This window comes from Stegodyphus dumicola, chromosome 3 (genome assembly GCF_044657685.1).
Source record: "Stegodyphus dumicola isolate Sdum_Otavi_A_Nest chromosome 3, ASM4465768v1".
Classification (NCBI taxonomy): domain Eukaryota; kingdom Metazoa; phylum Arthropoda; class Arachnida; order Araneae; family Eresidae; genus Stegodyphus; species Stegodyphus dumicola.
Window position 1 is genome coordinate 62,254,427 of NC_140770.1, and position 22,424 is coordinate 62,276,850.

The 22,424-nt window shown below is 31.5% G+C and overlaps 1 protein-coding gene across 1 annotated transcript in view; it reads right to left on the reverse strand.

The window, feature by feature from the left end:
- The window catches only part of LOC118184120 (uncharacterized), a 36,995-nt gene extending 15,384 nt beyond the window's left edge, over positions 1 to 21,611 (reverse strand). The window contains exon 1 of the mRNA XM_035353770.2: positions 21,524 to 21,611. Coding sequence (XP_035209661.1) covers positions 21,524 to 21,587 — 64 coding nt within the window. The 5' untranslated portion in view covers positions 21,588 to 21,611. The remainder of the gene's footprint in view (positions 1 to 21,523) is intronic.
- Positions 21,612 to 22,424: the final 813 nt, after the last annotated feature.

Consider the following 22,424-nt stretch of genomic DNA (forward strand, 5'->3'; position numbering starts at 1 on the left):
GTATGTATATATTTGGTTGGGAGGGAAATCAGAGCCACTTTTAGACAGCCCAGAGAATTGTAAATAATTAAATCAAATCACATACCACAATCTTTTCAAAATAATGATCATGCTAACAGATAGCTTACATCAGCATTTGGCGATAAAATAACAGTGGATTCAGAGGCTTTGCCCATTATGTTAAAATCAGAAGATCCAAATTAGTCGTTCAAGAACGCAGATGTTAGAAAGTCCTCCACGAAGGCATCCCTCCCCTTAGGCAGATAGCCCTAGTGTGCTTTGACATAATTAAATAAACCAAACCAAGAACATACATGTATTATTTTCCATTACAGATGAATCAGTTGTGCCTTGTGTTTTAATGTCAGCAGTCTATGAGATCTTACAAGCTGCTATACACAAAGGAGAAAGGAAAGGTTCAAGTCATATGTTGCAATCCTGGCCAATAAAAAATAAATTGATACTCCAAGAGACTCCGCCAGAAGGGATTAGTCACTAATTTAAACAAAAGTAAAATCTGTGGCATTTATTTATGTCAGGAGAGAAACTTTTGATTATAATTAGTGTTCAGGCTCAAAGTGAAAAAGTGAGGATGAACTCAATGTAGGTTAGTGTTTGGAAGCTAGTATTTTTAAAGAACAGACAAGAAACTGCTAGACATTATAAGGTATTAGGCACTAAAAGAAAGAAAAATGAGTATATTTTAATGGATTATTTGATTTACCATAAAGAAAAAATTTCAGGTATGATGAGAATGATTACAGCTATATCAACATGCAATGTGTTACTACTGAAGGTCTTTATGAGAACAAGCATACCTTGAATAATAGCCAGAGATCAACAACCAATTTTATCACAGAATTAGCATGAGAATTTAATACTAGGTTGGGTATGAATCCTAGGCTTGTGATGCTGGAGCAGCCATAATGTTCTGGATTAGTTTAATGCTATAAATAAGTTCTACATCTCCACCATATCATTCAAAAAATGAGTAAAAATTGATATTAACGCATCCTACACCTGTCACCTGTACAGACCCTATAGAGAGATCACCTACAGAGAATTCCCAAATTGCACTACCACAGTATCTATTTCGAAACTTAAATTAATGTATGAAATGGCTAGAGAACTGTTGTGGCATTAAAGTTCTTGTGGGAAGGAGAAATTCCATTACCCCATAAAACTGAGTAAAAGTGCAGATGAGTATCTACGGGGGGAGGGGGGGTAAAAATTATTTTAAAAAAGGGCAGCGGAGCAGGCATCCATGACTAGAGAAATTAAGCAAAACAATTCAGAGCAGGAGATGAAGTGTGTAATATTTGAGAATGAAGAGGAAGTTTATCCCACACCTAGTGTGAATGGTAAGTCAGATCATTTTTCTCTTTGCAAGGTCACTTAGATAAAGAAAGAGGACTACATAATGAACTTGTTAAGACAATATTAAAACTTATTTATAAATAAAGTACAAATTGCTAAAGCAGGAAAACATAAAATAAGCCAAACACCAATAATAAATAATAGAAAGAATAACACCAAACAATCAAAACTATACATCAACTGAATTCCAGAAGCATTAAAGCCCAAGTACAGAAACAAATCGGGGAAATGTTAGCAATAAGACTGATCCCAGGAATTAATGCGAAAATTTTGAACCCTATTGTCTATGCCATGGAGAAAGATGGTGCTCTTCACCTTTAAGTTTGACCCCCAAATGCAGTATGAAACCAGATGACTTCCCCATGGAAAAATCAAAAGAACTGGAAAGGAAATACAGGAAAAGCCAATGTAATGTAATAAAGACCACTGATTTTTTTCAAGGAATATTGGGCTATACCCTTGGAAAGGGAAAGCCAGGAAATAGCATTTTGCAATCTTCATGAATCTGCAGGACACAGTCATGTGGGACTGAAATCCTGTAATTTTGTGAAGTGTTCAATGAAAAGAGATTAAAGCTATTCGTAAGAAAGATACTGCTTAGCAGCCACTAGTTGAACTTCGGAAAATGTAACCACTCTGTTTTGAAGTTTAGGAAATACGACGATGTCAGGAGTTTAGAAGATACCATTTGATACCACAATACTATCACAAAATTTGATGTTGTGACAGTTCAAAAATTCTTATTATTAGAAGCTTCTTATTAAGTGACATATCTATGTTCTAAGAAAAGAGCTTTACAATGAATGAGGAATTGGTAAAATAATGTATTCTTGAAACTGTAAAAACTGTATCTGATTTTGTAGCACAGAAGATTCAATAGATTTTGTTATTAATGATGTGATCTGATCAGACATTTAAGATCTGTGTGGTGATATTTTATTGTAAATAACAAAAAGTACCAAACAGAGTTCTCTGAAGGTAGGCATTCAACTGGAGGAGTCTACTGTATTGGTAATTGCAGTCAGTTGTTAGTTTTTGCATTATTTTGTGAGCTACTAGAATTGACTACAAAAGGAATTGCTGCTTTCAATCGTATTAGAAACCTTTGAAAAAAAAATGCCTACAAGTATGACTGGTTCAATTTTCACGCTGATGATACGTGTCCATGTAGTGTTAGGCAACAATTTTCATGCATCAAAACAGAAATACTGGAAGTTATTACAATGTGTTGTATGTTGCAATGTCATGCACTTACTCTGAAAGTTTGGCCAAAAAATTTAAAACATTTACATGCTGCAGTAAATGTAATGAAAGATGAGGATTTAATCATTGTATCTTATTGCTTCAAAGAAATCCGTGCTATTTATATTCTATTTCTTCATCACAGTAGAGTATGGTTACTCTTCAAAGGCTGCGTACCAAGAAGGAATTTTGAATTGCATGTCGAAATAATAAATTTTTACTAATCACAATAGTGATTTCGGTTAAAGATTTGAAAAACTTCGGGTTAGCATAAATAACTGGGTACATCACATCATCTTTCCACTTAGATAAGCAGGCACCAGTACTTCTTGAGAATGCATTACACTGAATTCCAAAAGGCCCTAGAATAGAACTATACAGGCTGGGTGCCTCTGCAAGACATTACTTCTTTTTTAACTTCTCAAATGACTAGACTACCAAAATTTCAGTATGTGTGTGTATATATATATATATATACATATACATACCCACTCCTTTAGTCAGCCTTTATTTTCACAATCATTGGTCATAGTTACATACTGCCAATTACAGAAGTGTTTTAAACAATGAAAACATTCATGTTTTGGTAATGTTAAATTTGACAATATATTAATTTTGGACAAATAACAAAATATAACTTTTAATGCAGTCTCCCTTTTCCTATACTTAAATTTGGAAAAGTCTTATACTCATTATGAAATAATAAAATTATAAAAGTTTGACTCCCATATGATAAAAATTGATCAGGATATTTAATTTAAATTTCTGTAATTTTTATGTCATTTTCAATTGCCTTAAAGTATCAGTTAAATTAAAATAATTCAAGGAAACAAGTTTAAATGAAGTGCAGCAAAAAATGTGTACAATTTAATAGGCTATAGAAAGTAATGTTTTCACATCAGAATTTTTTTATTATTATGAAATGATATTTTTATGTAATATTTATATACATTTTACTTACCAAAAAATAATAAAAGATTTACGTTTACATATTAAAAAACATTATCATTAAATAGATTAAAATTTCTAATGCAAAGAATGTTAATTGTTCTTTGTAAGATATTTCATCACACCAAAGTTCAAAATTCCTAAATTTAAAATTGTTTGCAAATGGTCATCCTTTAATAATGATCTGAAGTACAGTTTTACATACTTTATTTTCGAAAATATCTTTTTGCATTGATATGTACTCCCAAATACGGATATCCATCTCAGTGCATATGATTTGAATTGAGCATATTTATCTTCCAAAAGATATTGGTCAAATTGACTTAAATCCTTTTCTTTAAACATTTTTAACAAATCATTCTGTTAAGCAATCACTTCCAGTTGAAGATTTGATGGAAGCTCCTCAATTATACAGTCGAATGGATTTTGAAACTTAGAAATATCTTGCTTTTACATGAAGATCCACAAAACACTGGTGTAATTGTATAAATTCAGAAAATATATCCTGGAAGATTTTAGGGGAAATGGGAATTTTGCTAATACTTAAAATTTATTGCCGTATGAAAGCTGTTTAAATTTATTTAATGTTACTTGCAACTCAAAGAATGCACATTTTTAGTGATGATTTTTATGATGGATTATAGTTCACATCTGTTTTCCTCTGAATAAACTAAAAATATTGATATATCCCACATCTATGACAAATGCTAATTTCCACAGCCATTTGCTGTTTGATAATAAAGGTCGTGAGCAATTCTTCTCATTAAAAAAATATATTTATTACTTCTTTCAGTCTAAAGAATCCCAACAAAACTTTTCCATTGCTGAGCCTTTGGCAAAGTCAGAATATTCAGCTTCAGTTTCTAATAAAAATTCACAAAACTGGTGGATGGTTAAGTCCACAAGAGGGAATGAAGTTTATTATTGATACAACTGCTTCAATAACACACAACAAATTGAAGTATTTCCTACAGAGAGCTTGCTGGTGAATAATATAATGAATTACCAGAGGTTTTTAACTTTTAGAATATTTTCAAGCCTTAAAAATTTGTCCAACTAACCTTTCCCATTCCACACATATTTTTTCCACCATCAGCTGTGACTCATTTTAACTGATTCCATTGCAAATCATACTGTATCAATGTTTCCAAGACGTCCTTGAAAATATTTTGTCTTGCAGTTGTTCCAAACAGACTATTCACAGAAGCTAACTCTTCAATCACCTCAAATTCAGCATTGACCCCCTCGAATAAACAGCAGCAATTGGGCAGTAATATCTGTGGATTCATCAAAAGCTAATAAAAAGCATTTGAATTTTTTTGCATTGTCTTTTTAATTGATAATTGATGTGGCTCCCGATGTCAAGTCTTTTAATGTCTGTTCTTGCCGAAAGACTGACAGATCAAAACATATACAGTCAAAAGCCGTTAATTCGGACACCCATAATCCGGAATGATCTATAATCCGGACCTCAAAGCTACAAACTTTCTGCGCATGCGTCGCAAGACCTTTACGGCTGCGAATACGCTTGTTCGTGTGCTCAAAATACGTTTACAAATGCGCGTTTAATGTATAACGGACGGTAGAAGCTAAGCTAAAATTATCCAATTCAGTTAATGTTGCAGATTGCGTTGTTCCTTAATCTTCGAATTGGATTCAGCTTATTATTTTTTGCAGACTGTTAGAGCAATTTTATAAAAGTAAGCTTGAACTTTCGATTATGTCAAATAGAATTTCTGATATATATTTACTAATATGTAAAGGATCTACAAAGCGAAAGTATGTTTCGAAGTCCATTAAACAAAGTGGAATTGCTGCAAAAAATGGATAAAGGCATATCCTTTGTTTATCTAAACTTTGTTTATCTTTAATGCTGCTGCGCAATGAATTGGAAGTTGATCTGTCATCACTATCCTTATCTTCAGGGCAGATGTTTTGATTTTATTTTCCTTACTAAATGTAGTATTTCATCTCGATGTACTCCGCCTTTGATATGATTTAAATCAAATTCCTCGTCATTACAATTTATAATTCGCTTCCGATAGCGAAGAAAGTGACACAAAGGTTATTGAAAACGAAAAAATTTCGATTGACAAATTAGTCGGTATTCTAGACACAGCAATTATAGGACTTGAACAGTGTAACTTTGTAACTGAACAAGAAATTATGTCTGTTTATAGAATTAAAGAGAATGTATTATCACATAAAAAACGAAGCAACTTAAACAACTTACATTGAAAGAAATGTTTAATAAAGTAAACAAATAAATATTAAGCTTTTTTTTTTTTTGTAAATTTTGATACCCTTTAGATCATAATTGTTCTTTATTTCATAAATTACGGTTCCATATTTTTAATTTTATAATTTTTTATGCCATCTTACCAGATTTAAACTGATGATCTATAATCCGGAATCGCCGAAGTCCCGACGAGTCTGGATTAACGACTTTTGACTGTATATTTTTTGGGGGAAGGGCACATTTCTTCAACTGCTACAAGTAAACATAATTTAATTAATTCACCATTGGTAAATGGTTTTCCATTCATGGCTAATAAATGAGCTTATTCACAAACTGACTTTTATTATTGCTTCATTATATATATTTTTCATGAATAAATTGCTTTGTGATGATGCATTCTGTTTAAACTTTCCAATTTTAATGACCATACAGTTTTTGTAAAGTTTGAATACAGTGTCCCATGCTTACCTGGATAATGATGACGTATATTATACTCTTCACACTTATTATGTCATATATAATTATCACTGTTGCATGTTAAACATAAAACTTTGGTCATTTAATTCTGTAGCAAAATAAATGGCACTCCAACTTTAAAAGCACAACATTCAAGGTCTACTTTTCTTTCCAAATTTGATTTTGAGAGTGACATGGTATTGGTAGGTAACGAATAAAATAAAAAAGAAAATATTGCAGAGTACCTTGACAGATGATACATGTGCAATGTTGTAGGAAAATTGTCAACATGCTCATATGACATACAATGCACAAATATTTGTGTGTTGAAAGTGCTTTTTAAGACGACAAATGAAAGAATATGATAGTAGACCACTCTCGGTCATTACTTACAACTTTCAACACAACTTTTCCAACCCTTTTTTTAGACTTTTACACAATCAAAGATGGCCACTGTCCTGAAGTTTCCTGGAAAAGTTTTTCATTATTTATTCACTGGTAGATACCAGTTCAAACCAGCTGAGCCCTTCAAGAGCAGTCCAGATGGCATTTATTAAAGTTTTAGAAATGTATACGTTTTCACATGTGAAATATTCTACATACAAAACTGCATAGCATAAAAGTCTACGTCATGCACATTCATGATTCTAAACAGAATGCGGACTTAAAAGCACGAATTATCAAAAGATGTAAAGATGTAAGATATGACCAGAATACATAGGTTGATAATATAAAAGCCCATCATATGTAAATTATAAGTCCTGCAGTAGTCTTGTATTTTAAGTCCTGATACATTTTAGAATTCAGTCTAAAGTGTTGCCTTTTCCATTCTATTACATTTCCTTTCTCATTTCATTATATTGTACTGCATAACAGATAATTTCACTTAGCTTCATTTTAATTTTGCCCCTTTGAATGACTTTGCCCAATGTGATCAAAACTGATCTGTCGGTAACCAAAGATGAATACTGGCTGTTAAGCTGCTGCTTAATACAAAACAGTTGGGGTCGCCAATCACTGACAGTATTCTGAAACTCCTAGCTCAAATCTTTTAAGATAATTTGGAAATTGCCCCTTACCAGTAAAGAATTGTGTGGCAAAGCTATTATACGCTTTCAGTTCTAAGTTCACTTTTGGCGAAAACCAACGATTACAGTCAAATACCGAAAATCCACCAATTTGAAATCCGCATTGCCTCTCAAAATATAAACATTCAGTTTATAGGTTCCGGAAACTGCAACACTGAGTACGAAATACCGAAGTAAAGATACTTACCGAATAATAATGAGTGATAACGGAAACACGAAATTATTGACATAAAAAAGTTTAAAAAATAAGATAAAAGTTTTTTCCCTCTAACCTCTGCATCAAGGTAAAAAAGCAGACGATTCACTCAACTCTTCATTAAGTTCACGATTCACGTTGTTGTATTTTCTGAGCTTTGTTATTTCACGAGATTGTTTGGTGCTGCCTTTTTTTTTTTTTCTGATATTTTGTGGATAAATTAAGAATATTTTAAATTTCAGCCCTTTTTAACACAATGACAGATAGGGAACGCACTCATGATTTTACTGCTTGCAACGTTGAAAACCATAAACACGTTGCATTCACGGTAACGCTAAAAGTGCAAATTCTGCAAAAGATGGACTCCTCGATTTATAGCAGAATTGTCTGGAATTGCGACATGATTGTGTGTGATATACAGAAAAATAAAGAAAAGCTGTTGAAATTGTACATCAACAGTGATTCTAACACCGGAATCCAAAACCGGAAATCTTTGCATGAGGCGAAATCGCAAACCTTGATGCTGTGTACATATAATAAATTATTGCAATAATGTATATAATAATTTAATTAAATGTATCTAATACGCTTTATTTATTTTGCACTTTTAGTCCAAATATTATGCTTTATCTTTTCTGTCTTGAAACCCGCAAAATCTGCACAACCTCTGGTCCCAAGCTTTGCGGATTTCTACTGTATTCCCATTATTGTATTATTCCATTTGTACTGCCTTCTTGCATCATTTTATTTATTTATTCTTTAACAATGAATTAGATTTTTCCAGAATATAAGTCTACATCACTTGCTGCCAATTCAGACAGCTGATCCGCCTCCTCATTTGCTTGCATTCCTACGTGCTTAGATAGGAATGCAAAGATTGGAAAACAGCAAAGTATCATATGTTTATTTTGATGAAGCTTTAGCAAAATTTTCCTAATATCATGAGCTTGTTGGCTTTTACTTTTTAATCCTTAAATGGCTTCTAAACTGAATGTAAAACCACTATAAATTATAATATTTTTAATGTTATTTACTTGCATAAATAATTGCTGCTTTTTAATTTGGCAAGCTCAGCTTGAAAGACTGTGTTCCTTTCGCTTAGCTTTCTTTTCCAATTATACTTTATTACTTCACGTTCTAAAGAGCAGAAAAAGCTGCCTGTATTGCAACTGTATATGAGACATTATTTCTCTTTGGAGCATTTTAATATCATTTGAACGGTCAACAGTCACTGCTACACTACAGGTTTCATAATCAGTGTGTATTAAATTAAAATTCCACAGGATGATATCTATATGAAACTTCGTTACCATAGCTATTTTGGCTTTTCTGTCAGCTATACATATCCTATGATAATTCCCGTTCCAGGATATCATTGAAATTATTTCTGCTTATAACAGATGTTTGAAAAAACCAGCAGTTTCAGTATGCAAGACTTTTCATCAGGCCTGATAAAATTAAACATGACAACATCATTTTCTTCTGAATGATGCAGCCATACTTAAAAAGGCAGATGAAACACTTCTCAAAATGTTGTATCTGAAATGAGTCGTAAATGCTTTGGGTGAAAAGTTCATAAATTGTTACCAGACACTGACAAACCTATTTGTATTCTAAGAAAGATCTTTTTAAATCTCTGTTATAGTGAGAGTTTTTAGAGACTGATATATTAATTTTGACAGCTGATACAGTCAAAAGTCTTTAATTCGGACTCGTCGGGACTTTGGCGATTCCGGATTATCGATTTTTAAGGATTATAAATCATCAGTTTAAATCTGGCAAAATGGCATGCAGAAATTATAAAATTAAAAGATATGAAACTGTAATTTAAAAAATAATGAGCAATTATGATAAAAAGGGTATCAAAATTTACAAAAAAAGAAGCTTAATATTTATTTGTTTACTTTATTAAACATTTCTTTCAATGTGCGCATGCGTAAAGCATACATTACGCATAGCCGATATTAGAAAATTGCAACCAGAAAACCATTTGATTTGTATTCGTGATATTTATAATGACGAGGAATTTGGTTTAAATCATATCAAAGACGGAGTACATCGAGATGAAATACTACATTTAATAAGGAATTATAAGCCGAATAAAATAAAAACATCTGCCCTGAAGATAACGATAGTGCTGACAGATCAACTTCCAGTTCATTGAGTGTTGCGACGCCCCCCCCCCCCCCCGCGCGTAGAGCAGCGTGAAATTGATAAACAGATTTCGGAACGGTTAGATAAAGAAAGGATATGCCTTTATCCATTTTTTGTAGCAATTCCACTTTTTGTTTGATGGACATCGAATCATACTTTCATTTTGTAGATCCTTTGGGAGCTCCAGCATCGGAAATTCTATTTGACATAATCGAAAGTTCAAGCTTACTTTTATAAAATTGCTCTTAAAGTCTGCAAAAAATAATAAGCCGGATCCAATTTGAAGATTAAGGAACAACGCAATCATCAACATTAACTTAAATAGATAATTAGATAATTTTAGCTTATACCGTCCGTTATACATTAAACGTGCACGAGAAAACGTATTCTGCGCTTGCGCAGACGTAAAAGTCTTCGCTTTGAGGTCCGGATTATGGGTGTCCGAATTAACGACTTTTGACTGTATATTAATTTTGACAAAGTGGGTAACATGGTCTAGTGAGATTGTTATTATGCCAAGCAGTATAACTTTATGGGGCATGACAATGTGATGGCCCAAGATATTGAATACTGAAGATTCAAACTTAGGTCAAACTACCAGTATTCAACAATTGTATTGCTCAGTTGCTTGTGAACTTGAACAAAAGTATGAATATCTTGTTAGTGAAACCCACGACTTCAGAAAATCAGGAAAATTTATAAAGTTTTTAAGATTAAAACATGGTCGATTTTGTTAGGAATCCCGTGGTTCTGATGAGTCCTTGACACTTAGCCAACGGGACACTTAACCGACACGGAAACTTAGCTGACAGGTCATTTAACCGACACAGACAGTTAGCCGACAAGGACACTTAGCCGACAGGACATTTAGCTGACAGGACATTTAGCCGACACATGGAATTCGCCATCAGGACATTTAGCTACAGCACAGTAAACTGTCAAGACATTTAGTCAACGGGACACTAAGCTGACTGACGTTTAGCTGACGCGTGCCCAATGATTATTTAAATTTATTATCTATTACAAAATTTCTCGACTTCTTCATAAGTTCAATATTTAAGTTATTTTTTTCACTTGTCAGTAAAATTCAGTTTTTGATTCTTGAAGATCTCATATGTGCTTTTAATTATTGTGTTAATTTAGCATTGTTTGATATGTATCGTGCTGTTTGGTGTACATTGGCCAAATCGAAAAAACACTGAAATTTCTCCTCAGGGAATATGAATCAAATTTCGAAAGGAAAAAGAATTTTTTTAGCTATGTATGGCGGTCACTTAATTACATTTTAATATGGGATCTTCAAAAATTATCCATAAAGCTTTTTCATTTAATCAACTTTCACATCATTAATAATTTTTCTTGTTTATGTAATGATATTAATTTTCCAATCTCACTCTTGCAAATGCTTTCAAATTTCTAATATCTTTACGTTTCATTACTATATTGCTCATCACATCATGTTACATTCCTTCCCTTAAAAAATCATTTGGCTCCTCCCACTAACGAAATTTCCTTTCCCTGCATGAAAAATCTGAATAATGCAATAAAAATTTTTGTTATTCTTAAGTTATACTTTTTTATAGAAACATATGGCGGTGAGGGTTAGTTCAGCAAATATATTTTATTTTGTTATTAAAACTAATTTAAAAAAGTGAATTTTTAAGACCAGCAAAGGTATAAATTATTTGTGACCTCTATAATTTGCAGTTCATGCCACCATCCTTGAGATAAAAATTCTGTAGCATTTTATTGACACGCCTCTCACTTAAAATATTTACTTAGGTTAATGTTTATAGCCCTAAACTAATGCATAATGTTGAATTTAGAAGGAATATATTCTTTAAGGTTTTGTTTTATTCATAACTGAAGCTGCAGAAAGAGGCGGCCACAAACCAAGTAGGGCGGAGCAAGGCGGCAGATCGTGAAAAGTCACCGTAATATGGTGCCATCTATCATTGATAGATTTAACTAGATTAGTCATGTAAATAGATTGTTTTGAAAGTCGCGATGTGTAACTTTCAATGTAATATGTTATATTAATGTTTTTGTTATAAAATATAACTTTTCTCAATATCTGTTAAAAATGTATAAATTTTAATTTCATTTTTCATTAATTCCCCCCCCTTTCTTGTTTTTGAGTTAGCTACATGGTACTGCGGCCACCTAACAGATGTATGTTTATGTAATTACGACAAAGCCAGAATGCTATCTGCCTAAGGGGAGAGATGCCTTCGTGGAGGACATTCTAAGGAAAAGTGGCTCGTATACCCGTTACATATGGGGAAAACTAAGGAAGCACCCAATCTCAGGACAGCCCGTTCGCGGGATTCGAAATTCGGACCGAACTACAAGTGCTCTGCGACTTTACCGCTCAGATGCTACTGGGCCTATCAGAAATAGAGTGACCATTTTACTTAATATAGAACCAGACTCTTCCGTTGAAAATTGCTTTTTAGGCTACACCTTTATAAATGCGTTGCTCGAAAATGTCCCAAACCTGCATACCAAAGTAAGTATTATTTTTGAATTATGCTTTTAAAGCAAATATTGGCCGTTTAGTGTTAGATTAGCATCTCTATTCTATTTTGCTATTAAAAAAATACTAAAGAGAACTTTAAAGGTTATGGTGACCGAAAAGAGATGTTTAAAAATCATTGCCACCTCATTGTCAACCGGCAGTTATTTACCATTCTTAAGATAAAAATAAGCAACTCTATTAAAATGTAGGAATCGGGCAAACTGACTTTTACCTACTAAGTATGGCCATTATGATAAAACTTCAAAAGTTAATAGTGAGAGAGCTGAATTATTGCATAATTTTTATTTAGGGAAGAAAAATGATTGTGTATACTATATATATATATATATATAAAGAGAGAGAACTACGATATACGGTGTTTATCCTCGGGTTCTGTCGCCTGATAAGAGAAGAAAGATTGTGAGTACATAATATTATATACAAATTAGTTAGGAAAAGAGAAATCTATGTATAATTTTGCAGTGTACTAAAACATACACTATCCAATTCCGATAAATCATATTCAAAAGGCTTCCGCACGACCTTAACACAATCCAAATCATTTAGTATGCGCAGTTAGAAAATAAGAATGGAGTTGCATATCAGCAGCGTTTTCGATATATGAAAAGTGAAAAATGTACTTTTGCGAAAATGTATTCAGTTCTGAATAAAACAAAACCTTAAAGAATATTTTTATTCTAAATTAAACATTATGCAACAGTTTAGTGTTATAAACATTAACCTAAGTAAGTATTTTAAGTGAGAGGCGTGGTCAATAAAATGTTACAGAATAGCGCTTTTAATTTCCCACAAATTTGAAAGCATTAAGAAGAGCCAGATTGGAAAATTAATATCATTACGTAAACAAGAAAAATTATTAATGATGTGAAAGTTAATTAAATGGAAAAGCTTTATGGATAATTTTTGAAGATCCCATATTAAAATGTAATTAAGTGACCGCCATACTTAGCTAAAAAAATTCTTTTTCCTTTAGAAATTTGATTCATATTCCCTGATGAGAATTTCCAGCACGTTTTCATTTTGGCCAATATACACCAAACAGCAAGATACACATCAAATAATGCTAAATTAACACAATAATTAAAAGCACATATAAGATCTTCAAGAATCGAAAACTGAATTTTACTGATAGGTGAAAAAATAACTTAAACATTGAACTTATGGAGAAGTCGAGAAATTTTGTAATTGATAGTAAACTTGAATAATTATTGTGTAGGTGTCAGCTAAACGTCACTGTCAGCTTAGTGTCCTGTTGACTAAATGACTTCACAGTTAAGTGTCCCGTAGCTAAATGTCCTGATGGCTAACTCTCTGTGTTGGCCAAATGTCCTGTCAGCTAAGTGTCCTTGTCGGCTAAATGTCCCGTCGGCTAAGTGTCCGCGACCGGGTTCTTACATGTTTTAAATATACTCCTGCCACACGGATAGAAGCTGAATGATCATTGCCCTGCTTAAAACAGATGTAAGATATACCATGTCAATGTAGAATCTGAAGGAAAGGTTAAGTTATTCGAATATGGCAAAGCATACTGGCTAGAGACCTGAAGAAGGATGCCTTTATGAACTACTTTCTAAGGGAAACTGGCTTGTATTTGCATGACATATGAAGAAAACCACAAAAATCAACCATGCAGCCAGCCCTTTAACCATGATATGAACTCAGATCAAAATATCAATATTCAATGGTCTTAACCACTTATAGGAAAAATCTGAAGAAAACGCTTGCAATATCATGTAATCAAAAATTAACTATGTGTTCCATAGCAGGATTACTTTTTCAAGTGTCGATATATAGAACACTTTTTTGGGGGTTTATTTTTGTTTATAGGTATTTGGCCATTGTATTATTTATTACATATATTCTCTGTCATTCAAACAGAATACTAACATTTTTTAGTACATGTAAAAGTGTCTTTCTCATTAAGTGCTTTGCTTATCAATATTCTCAAAATTGTGTTTAATAATTAGTGCTACTGCATATACAGGGTTCGTACACATTTCTGCACATGGAAATTAAGTACTTTTAAGGACTTTTAAGGACCATTAATGAAAAAATTAAGGACCTATGAGCATATGGGAACTGATTAAATTCAATTAAAAATATTATTCTATGCCTGAATTTCACTTTTCTAATACCATCCTAAAAATAAAATAGATCCATTAGTATGCATTATTGCCAAACGTAAATTAATTAACATAATTATTAATAAGTTTGAGAATAAAATAAACTTCATGCAGTTTATCAAGTAGCGTTAAATATTTTACAAGTAGCATTTATAATAGGTTGGACATATTTGAAAGAAAATAAGTGACGTTTACGTTTTACTAATAGTTAGCTTTATGTTGATTTTTTTATGTCTTATTTTGCCACATACTTGGTCAGTCTAAAGCAGAGGTTCTCAACCAGTGGTACGCAAGAAAAAATAGGTGCTACACAAAGAAGCAAAGTATTTTTAACTATTTATTTCAAAAATTAAAACCCCAACATCCTGATTGAGTTTTTTCTCTAAGACTCATAAATTGATGCGATCTGAGCTTTGTTCACGAGTGGTGGTGGTAGTAGTACATGTTATTTATGATGCTGACTCTTAAACGATATTAGAATAATTACACATTAAAGGCTACAAAACATTTCTGTTTTGTAACAACAACACTCAACAAAATATTTATAAGTCATTTTAATTTGAAGCCTTCCCAAACATTTTGGCTAGTTTATACCGATTTCCTTCTCTTTAAGCATATTTTCTAACAATAATTAGAGATTTGTCTCAATATGCAAACCAATACTCTCGCTAGTTTCTGTGTGCTTTATCTCCTAATTTGTCAACCTCTCCACAATGTACCAATGAGGGTTTACTTGATCTGGTAAAAGTTAAATAGTCCAAAACCCCCGATAGACGTGAAGCAAATTATCACTATGTCTGAAAGTAACTACAATATCGGACAAAGATTTAAATAAGCCTCTTATTTGAAAAGAACTTAGAACAAACATAAACGCATGTTCTGATGCTAACAAAGTCAATTATATCTCACAGTGACGTAATTAAACAAGAACAGTCAAATTCAAACTAAAAAGTTGGACTAGTGGTAAAAAATTATACAATTTAATTTTAATTTAATCTGGCTCAGTAACTCTATCATATGAGGAAACAGAAATGGAAAATTATAGTAAAGGCTGAAATGATAAACAATTGCGTAATTTACATAATAATAACTGCACATATCTTTAAAGAATAACTTTCTTTATGTATTCAGTTTTTTTTTCTTTAGCATGTTTCTTTTTCATTTTAGAATTTTTGGATTTAATTAAGGATTTCTGTTTTTCTAAAATCACTAAATGCATTTAGAATGTATAGAAAAAGTGAATGATGTGGCAGAATTTTTAGTATTTAGTGACACACCAAACAACAAAGTCTAGAAATGACAAAACTTTTAGAATTTAGACAGGTATTGGAAGCAGAATTTAGAAAGGCACTATGCAGTCAAATTTAGGATCCACAGAGTTTGCATCAAATGGGAAAATGTGTATGATGCATAGCTCTGTCTATGACACATTAAAACATATTAGATGGATCTTTTAAATTGTAAGTTTTCAATTTTTTATTAATAAAAAAATCCCTTTCTATAATGCCTGCCCAAGTGATATGATTAGAAGCATTTTTGATATTTTCTATGCTTAAGTCTAGTGAAAAGTAGAGAAAATAAAGGAAAGATAAACATGTTAAGAAAAAGATTCTAGTATCAGGAATAAAACACTCATATTATTCATGTCTTCATTGTTCTTCCGGACATTCTCCAAAAAGTAAGAAATTCATCGCAAACATTCTCTAAAATACATCCATTACGCATTGATACCATGAAGACATTTTTCACTTTGTCACATATTTCTCGAATCTTCTAGAATCGTGGGTCTATAAATCTTGCTTTCAAATCCTTCTAAATTTTCCAAGTTGCAATGTCAAAAATACTAAAGAAAAATTATCCCAACCAATTCTGTAACAGCAAAAAGCCAGGAATATTTTGCAAAAAAAAAAAAAGAAGGGAAAAGTGTAAAATTACTTTTATAGATGAAACTGATGCATATTCTGAGAATTTTGAATATTCCAAGACAATTACATGAAAAAATTAAAAAGAAGATATTTTTAATTAATTACATAGAATTTTGCTTTTGCTAAGAGTTGTTTCGTAAATTGTGCTTTATAGCATTATACCTTGTTTATTTTTCAGGTTAAAAATATTGTATAATAAGTTGCCAAAATAAAACTTTATAATATGACCGCAGAAAATAAAAATGTTTTATTTTAGAATTATTTATCAAAGTTATGATGTTTTTTCAAAAAAATTGTCGAAAATTCTGATTTCAGAATTAAAAAATTTCTATAGAAACTGGTCTTAAAATCGCCAAAATGTTGACAAGTCACTAAATTTAAAACCGTTTAATAAAATAATTCACATTCCCAAAAAAGAAAATTGTTTAAGAGCTTTTTATTACAATAAATGAATTTCGAAATGCTTATGTTTCACTTCTTGCTTAGAAACTCGAGTATCCTGTCATTTATATTAAAAATAGAAACAAATTATAACCCATGAACCCATTCAAAAGATAACCATATATGTCATTGAATCACCAAAAATATTCCTCCAAAATGCTAATTCACACTCAAAATGGCAGTCGTAAAAACAGACAGAAATTTCAGATGATTAAAATTAAGGACCTTCTACTGATTTTGGCCAAAATTAAGGACTTTTAAGGACCAAAAATCGGTTCCAAAAAATTTAAGGACTCTTAAGGACAGTACAAACCCTGATATATAATAAATTAATGGATTCACTACTAAACAATACATTTAAAACATTCATTTTACACAAGCAATTTTTCAAAGTTGTTTTTTTAATTTAGTAGCTGATAGTTAAAACATTTTATTTTGAAACAACTGCTTTTTTCATAAGAAATTTGACAATGCCAATATTACCATCTTTGGTTGATCTTTACAATATGGTAACTGGTAGTTTGGCGACATTTTGGAGGCGATAAAGGTTACTACCTGGGACTTTGGTAACAATGTGAACAGTACTCACTTCCGATTACGCATTATTTTGTGTGGGGGAAATGAGAGATCATGGGATATGTCATGTGATATTAATGGACGAATTACAGTTCTTTAATCGGAAAAGGGGGGAATTTGGACAAGTATCTGTGGATGTATATTATTTTGTATTAAGCTTCATTGTGTGTTGTGTTGAATAATTTTGGGATTGTATGGCGCTGTCTAAAGTGAATTGTAGATGTGATAAAGAGAATTTTTTTTTTTATCAAATTCTATCAAATTTGGAAAAAAAATCGTTCAGTAATTTTATTGAATCCATAATAAAAGTGTATCCACCATGTAAGGAAGATTCGGAAGATTAGGTTAGTTACACTTTGTTAAGAATGTGAGTAGTATTCAGTTCTGATTACGCATTATTTTGTGTGAGGGAAATGAGAGATCATGGGATATGTTATGTGATATTAATGGACGAATTATAGTTCTTTAATCGGGAAAAAATCTGGCAATTTTGTATTTGGCTTTATTCTGTGTTGTGTGAAATAGTGTTTGTGAATTTTTGGATCCCATGGCCGTAACTAAAGTGAATTCGAAATGGGTATTTAGTGGTATTGAAAAGGATAGTAATAAATGTTTTTTAAGGTTGTGCGAGAGAGAAATAAAGATGTTTTATTATGTTATTTATTTTACCTGGTATCTTGCTTTGAAAGATAAGTATGATTTTAAAGATTCTGAAACAGAAGTAAGAAAAGTGTATCCGCCACGTAATCAAGATTCTGAAGAAGATTAGGTAAGTTAGTATTTTTAATTATATGAGGATTTTATTTTTATGCAGTGTTGTAAATGTAAAGTGGAAAGGAATTTGGTATTATTGGGAAAATTGTTATTAGCAATGATTTAGTTTAAAGTAATTAGGATTGTAAGGTAATTTTTATTAATTTAATGTATGTGCTCATTTATATTTTAAGTAGTGTTTTTGAATTTAATTATATTTTAATGAAATGATAGTTATTTTGTGAATTTTATGCTTGTAGGAATTTGGTATACGTTTAAGTTGAAATAAACGTGCATGGAAATAATTTAAATATTTGATATTAAGTATTTGTAATGCTTGAGGTATGAATTCGTTGGTGACATGTATAATGTAATAGATGATTTAGAGGTAAAAGTTTTTGGATATTCTATTTATTTTATATGTGGAAATGTTGATATTTGTAAAGGGTAAATACTTTTTCGCGATCATGTAATTTCATATATGTTCTTTTTACCGGGTTTAAAGATTGAGAAAATTGTCATGTATTTTCGTGAAATTTTTCTAATTTATGAGAAAAAAGCAGTGTACATGGATATAGTGAAGAGTGTGCGCAATGCCATTTTTGTGCAATTCTGGGATGTTTTTTTAAGTAAAAATAAGTCGGCGTGTACATGGTTTATGTGTATGTGTTATTTTGAAAAACGCGTAAGGAGTATGGTATTGTGCACTTTTTCCCAATTTTGCAGTGAATATTTGTCATGATTAAGCAGTTTTGTTTAATAAAATTTCTAACATAAGTGTAATTCGGCTAGTAGATTGTTGGAAGAAGTGTTCAGTAGATAAAAACATGTCTTTACTTCGTGAAGACAAAATGGCGGCGGGGAAAAAAGAATAGAGGGTTGCTGTAGGAGAGTTGGTTGCCAAATTTTCGCCAAAAAATCGCCAAGTTACCATAATGTAAAGATCAACCAAATCTTTTAAAGTAGCATTGTAAATAAAACTAAAAAAGAACATTATACATTTTGTTATCTTTCAAGAGTCATTCAAACTTTGATTAATTACTCAAAGCAGTGGTTTACTAACTTTGATGATCCTAATAAGTACATAAAACTATTTTGTCATCTCAGAGAACCAATAATACTCTTTATTTCATTCTAATCATTTATTGTATATAAACACCTAGCATCCTCTGTAAAGTAATTGTTAAAATACATTAAAAATATATCAAAATTTTAAGCATGAAAACTGATTTAATTCTTATTATTTCATATAAAAATAAAACAATTATTTAAAATGTATATTATTGTGGCTGACGTTAATAATGTTTTAGGAATCGGCCACCCTATGGTTCTGAGTGTTAAGAATTACATCAGAACATAGCCATACTATTTTAAATGGCTATGTTATCGATTATCATTCACCCGTCGTATTTTTACCACCTTACCCGTTAGTGACGCACAATTATCCAGCAGCAAAACGGAGCCCCGAACAGACGAAAACACAATCTTTAACCAGGTTGCTACCTCTGAAAACCGAATTCACCGGGTTACCAGGTTTGAACTATTATCACTATTTTTGGCAATGTATACATTTAATGGATCCTTCGCGGAAGTGCTTCTGATTGTAGATTAAAAAATTAAAAAGAAAAATGGTACGTTTTTGTTTTGCCGGCGCAGGCGATAAAATCTCCAATAATGGTACAGCTGATGCCAAATGGAATATTCATTTTCAAAACAAGTCACAGCCATTTCTTATCACATTGATTGTTTCTTTCAATACTGGCATACAATTACATAGAATTTTTACCAATTTCATGCCCTAAGGCCATTCATGGTAATTAAGTCAATTAGGATGCAATCACAGTGCTCACCCGAGGGCGAAAATATAGAAAAGGCAAAGGGTTAAATTCATCAATTCTAACGTCTTTTTACAAATTTATTGTCTTTACTTATTTAATTTTTATAAAATTTTAAACGATATTAAAATGTTTATGCCTTCAGAATAAAAAATTCCTAGAACTAACATCTGTTAAAATTTTTTCTGCGTATACTGTATGTTGTCGCCAATAGTCTGCTTGGCGAGATTTGCGCGGGTGAAACAGAAAAGTACCAAAAAATTTACCCAGAACTATTTTTTTTTAGTCTTCTGAACTTTATTTTTATACTTGGCAACAACTGGTGGCAAAAAAAAGTGGTGCATTTTTAACTGACACTGCTCCAAAGGAATAGTACCGAAAATACAATATGACACTTGGAATTCAGCCAGAGCATGTTTCCAGTACTCCTTCATCTTTGAATAAAATCAAAAATGACATTTTAGTTTTTATTTATTTGTCAACAAATTTAATTTTTAAATTCAGCCAGAGCCAGCCAAAGTGTGTTTTTAGTACTTCTTGATCTTTGAATAAAATCAAAAATGATATTTCTGATATTTTAGTTTTTTTTATCTATTTGTCAACAAATTTAATTTTTATTTAACATTATTTATTAAATTTTGCTGACTGTGTACTTCTAATTTTAGAACTTACACCCTACTTGTGGCAAATGAAAACATTTCTATTTTACACAAAACAGTTACAGATATCCATTCTATTATCATGCATCATTATAGTGAGAAATTTTGAGATGAATCAATGACAAAATTATCAAAATTAAGGATGTACTCTAATGAATGCAAATGATACATTCAATTCATACCATTTAACCAGAATGAAGTATATTTTTAATATGGGTTCTAATGATAACAAATAAAACAGTTTTATTCTGCTATACCAGTCAGTTTTACAATATCATTGATATCACAAGGAGAATAAAACAAGATATAAAAAAGAATCATTTTTAAGAGGAAATACTATATTTACGCAAATCTGACTTCATATTTTTAAGTAAAAATACAAGAATTATTTTTTTACGCTCGGCTAATGTTGCATACTCGGATTGGACAACAACGCTGAAGGACAAAAACAAAGTGCTGAAAAGACTAATCTTCTGTAATTCAAGTAAAAATAATAAGTATCGTAATGAAAAAGTAATCGCACGAAAAGAAACAATCGCACACGTCTGGATAATCTGAAATTTACGGTTCCCATGGTAAATCTAAAATATGTTCTTAATATCTGAAATGCACTTAGAACATTGTTACACAATACACTCTAATTAGCATAGCTAATTCCGTCTTCGAATTTACAAGCTGTGGAATATCAAGGAAAAAATTCTGCGCTTTCTGATAATTAACAGACATTAAATGCTAATTTTCGAGCACAAGAAAAAAATGTGTATATAACATGTGATCACAAGGAAAACAAAAAAGCGTGTCCAGAATGAAATTGAAAGGACTGGTGCAACTGTAGGAAAATTGCGATCTAAGCCTGATAAGACTAATTCTTTAATCGATTCCCTATGTAATCAAAACTTAATATAAACTCCGTGACTCTAAAAAATTATCATATGCGAACTTTGTAATTTTGATTTCATATGAATCACATACCTGGAAAAGCTGTGGGAAAGACAAAGGTTGGGGTACACACTACTTGCTCAGGAGTTGAAGCCATTTTTCCCCCCCAGTTCCAGTGACAGATGCCATCAGTCCATAAAGTCACTGAAATATCAAGAGGCGATGATGTAATTTAACGAAAACCAAAACGAAAGAAAAAAATTTTTTAAATCAAATGCTGGCTGAGATAACTTTTATTTCCTTACTTGTATATTTGGTTAGATAATAATTTTTTCTTCTGCGAAATGTTGTTTCAAAAGTACAGATACTGGAGATTTTATTTTTATTTTATTATTAATATTATAAAAACGAGCACTTGTTATTTCAGTACAAAGTAGGTACACTAAGTTCTAAGATTTTTTAGCTCTTTTTAGTATCACATAGCAGTGAGTCTCAAACAAAAGTAAACTCATCTGTTGCAACTAATAACTCAGCTCTTGCAAACACTCAGTTCTTATCTTCTTATCATTAGAACACTATGTTTTAGATCTTGCCTTTTTTACTAAAATGACACCAAGTGTGAAAAATTAAACAAACAACAGAATTCTCTGACTCACGAAACAATAAATAATTACCAATAAAATAATTCAAATAAACAATAAGGAAAGTAGCTTTAATTTGAAACGAACTGACTAATAAAAAAATAAACATTTAACTCTTCTCTGATGCCACACTTTTGACCAAAATTTTTAATAAGTTCGCGAATTTTGTATTTAGATAAGTAATTTTAGCAGAGTTATAATTAAAATTGTTGTACTTCCTCGCGCAAAGCAGCACCAGACAAATTTTAAGAGAAAGCTATGCCGGGAAAGTAAAAACACAGGAGCACGTGCATTTAACATTGAGTAAATAGATATCTCGGTAATTTTGTATTGAAATTGAATAAATGTAATTG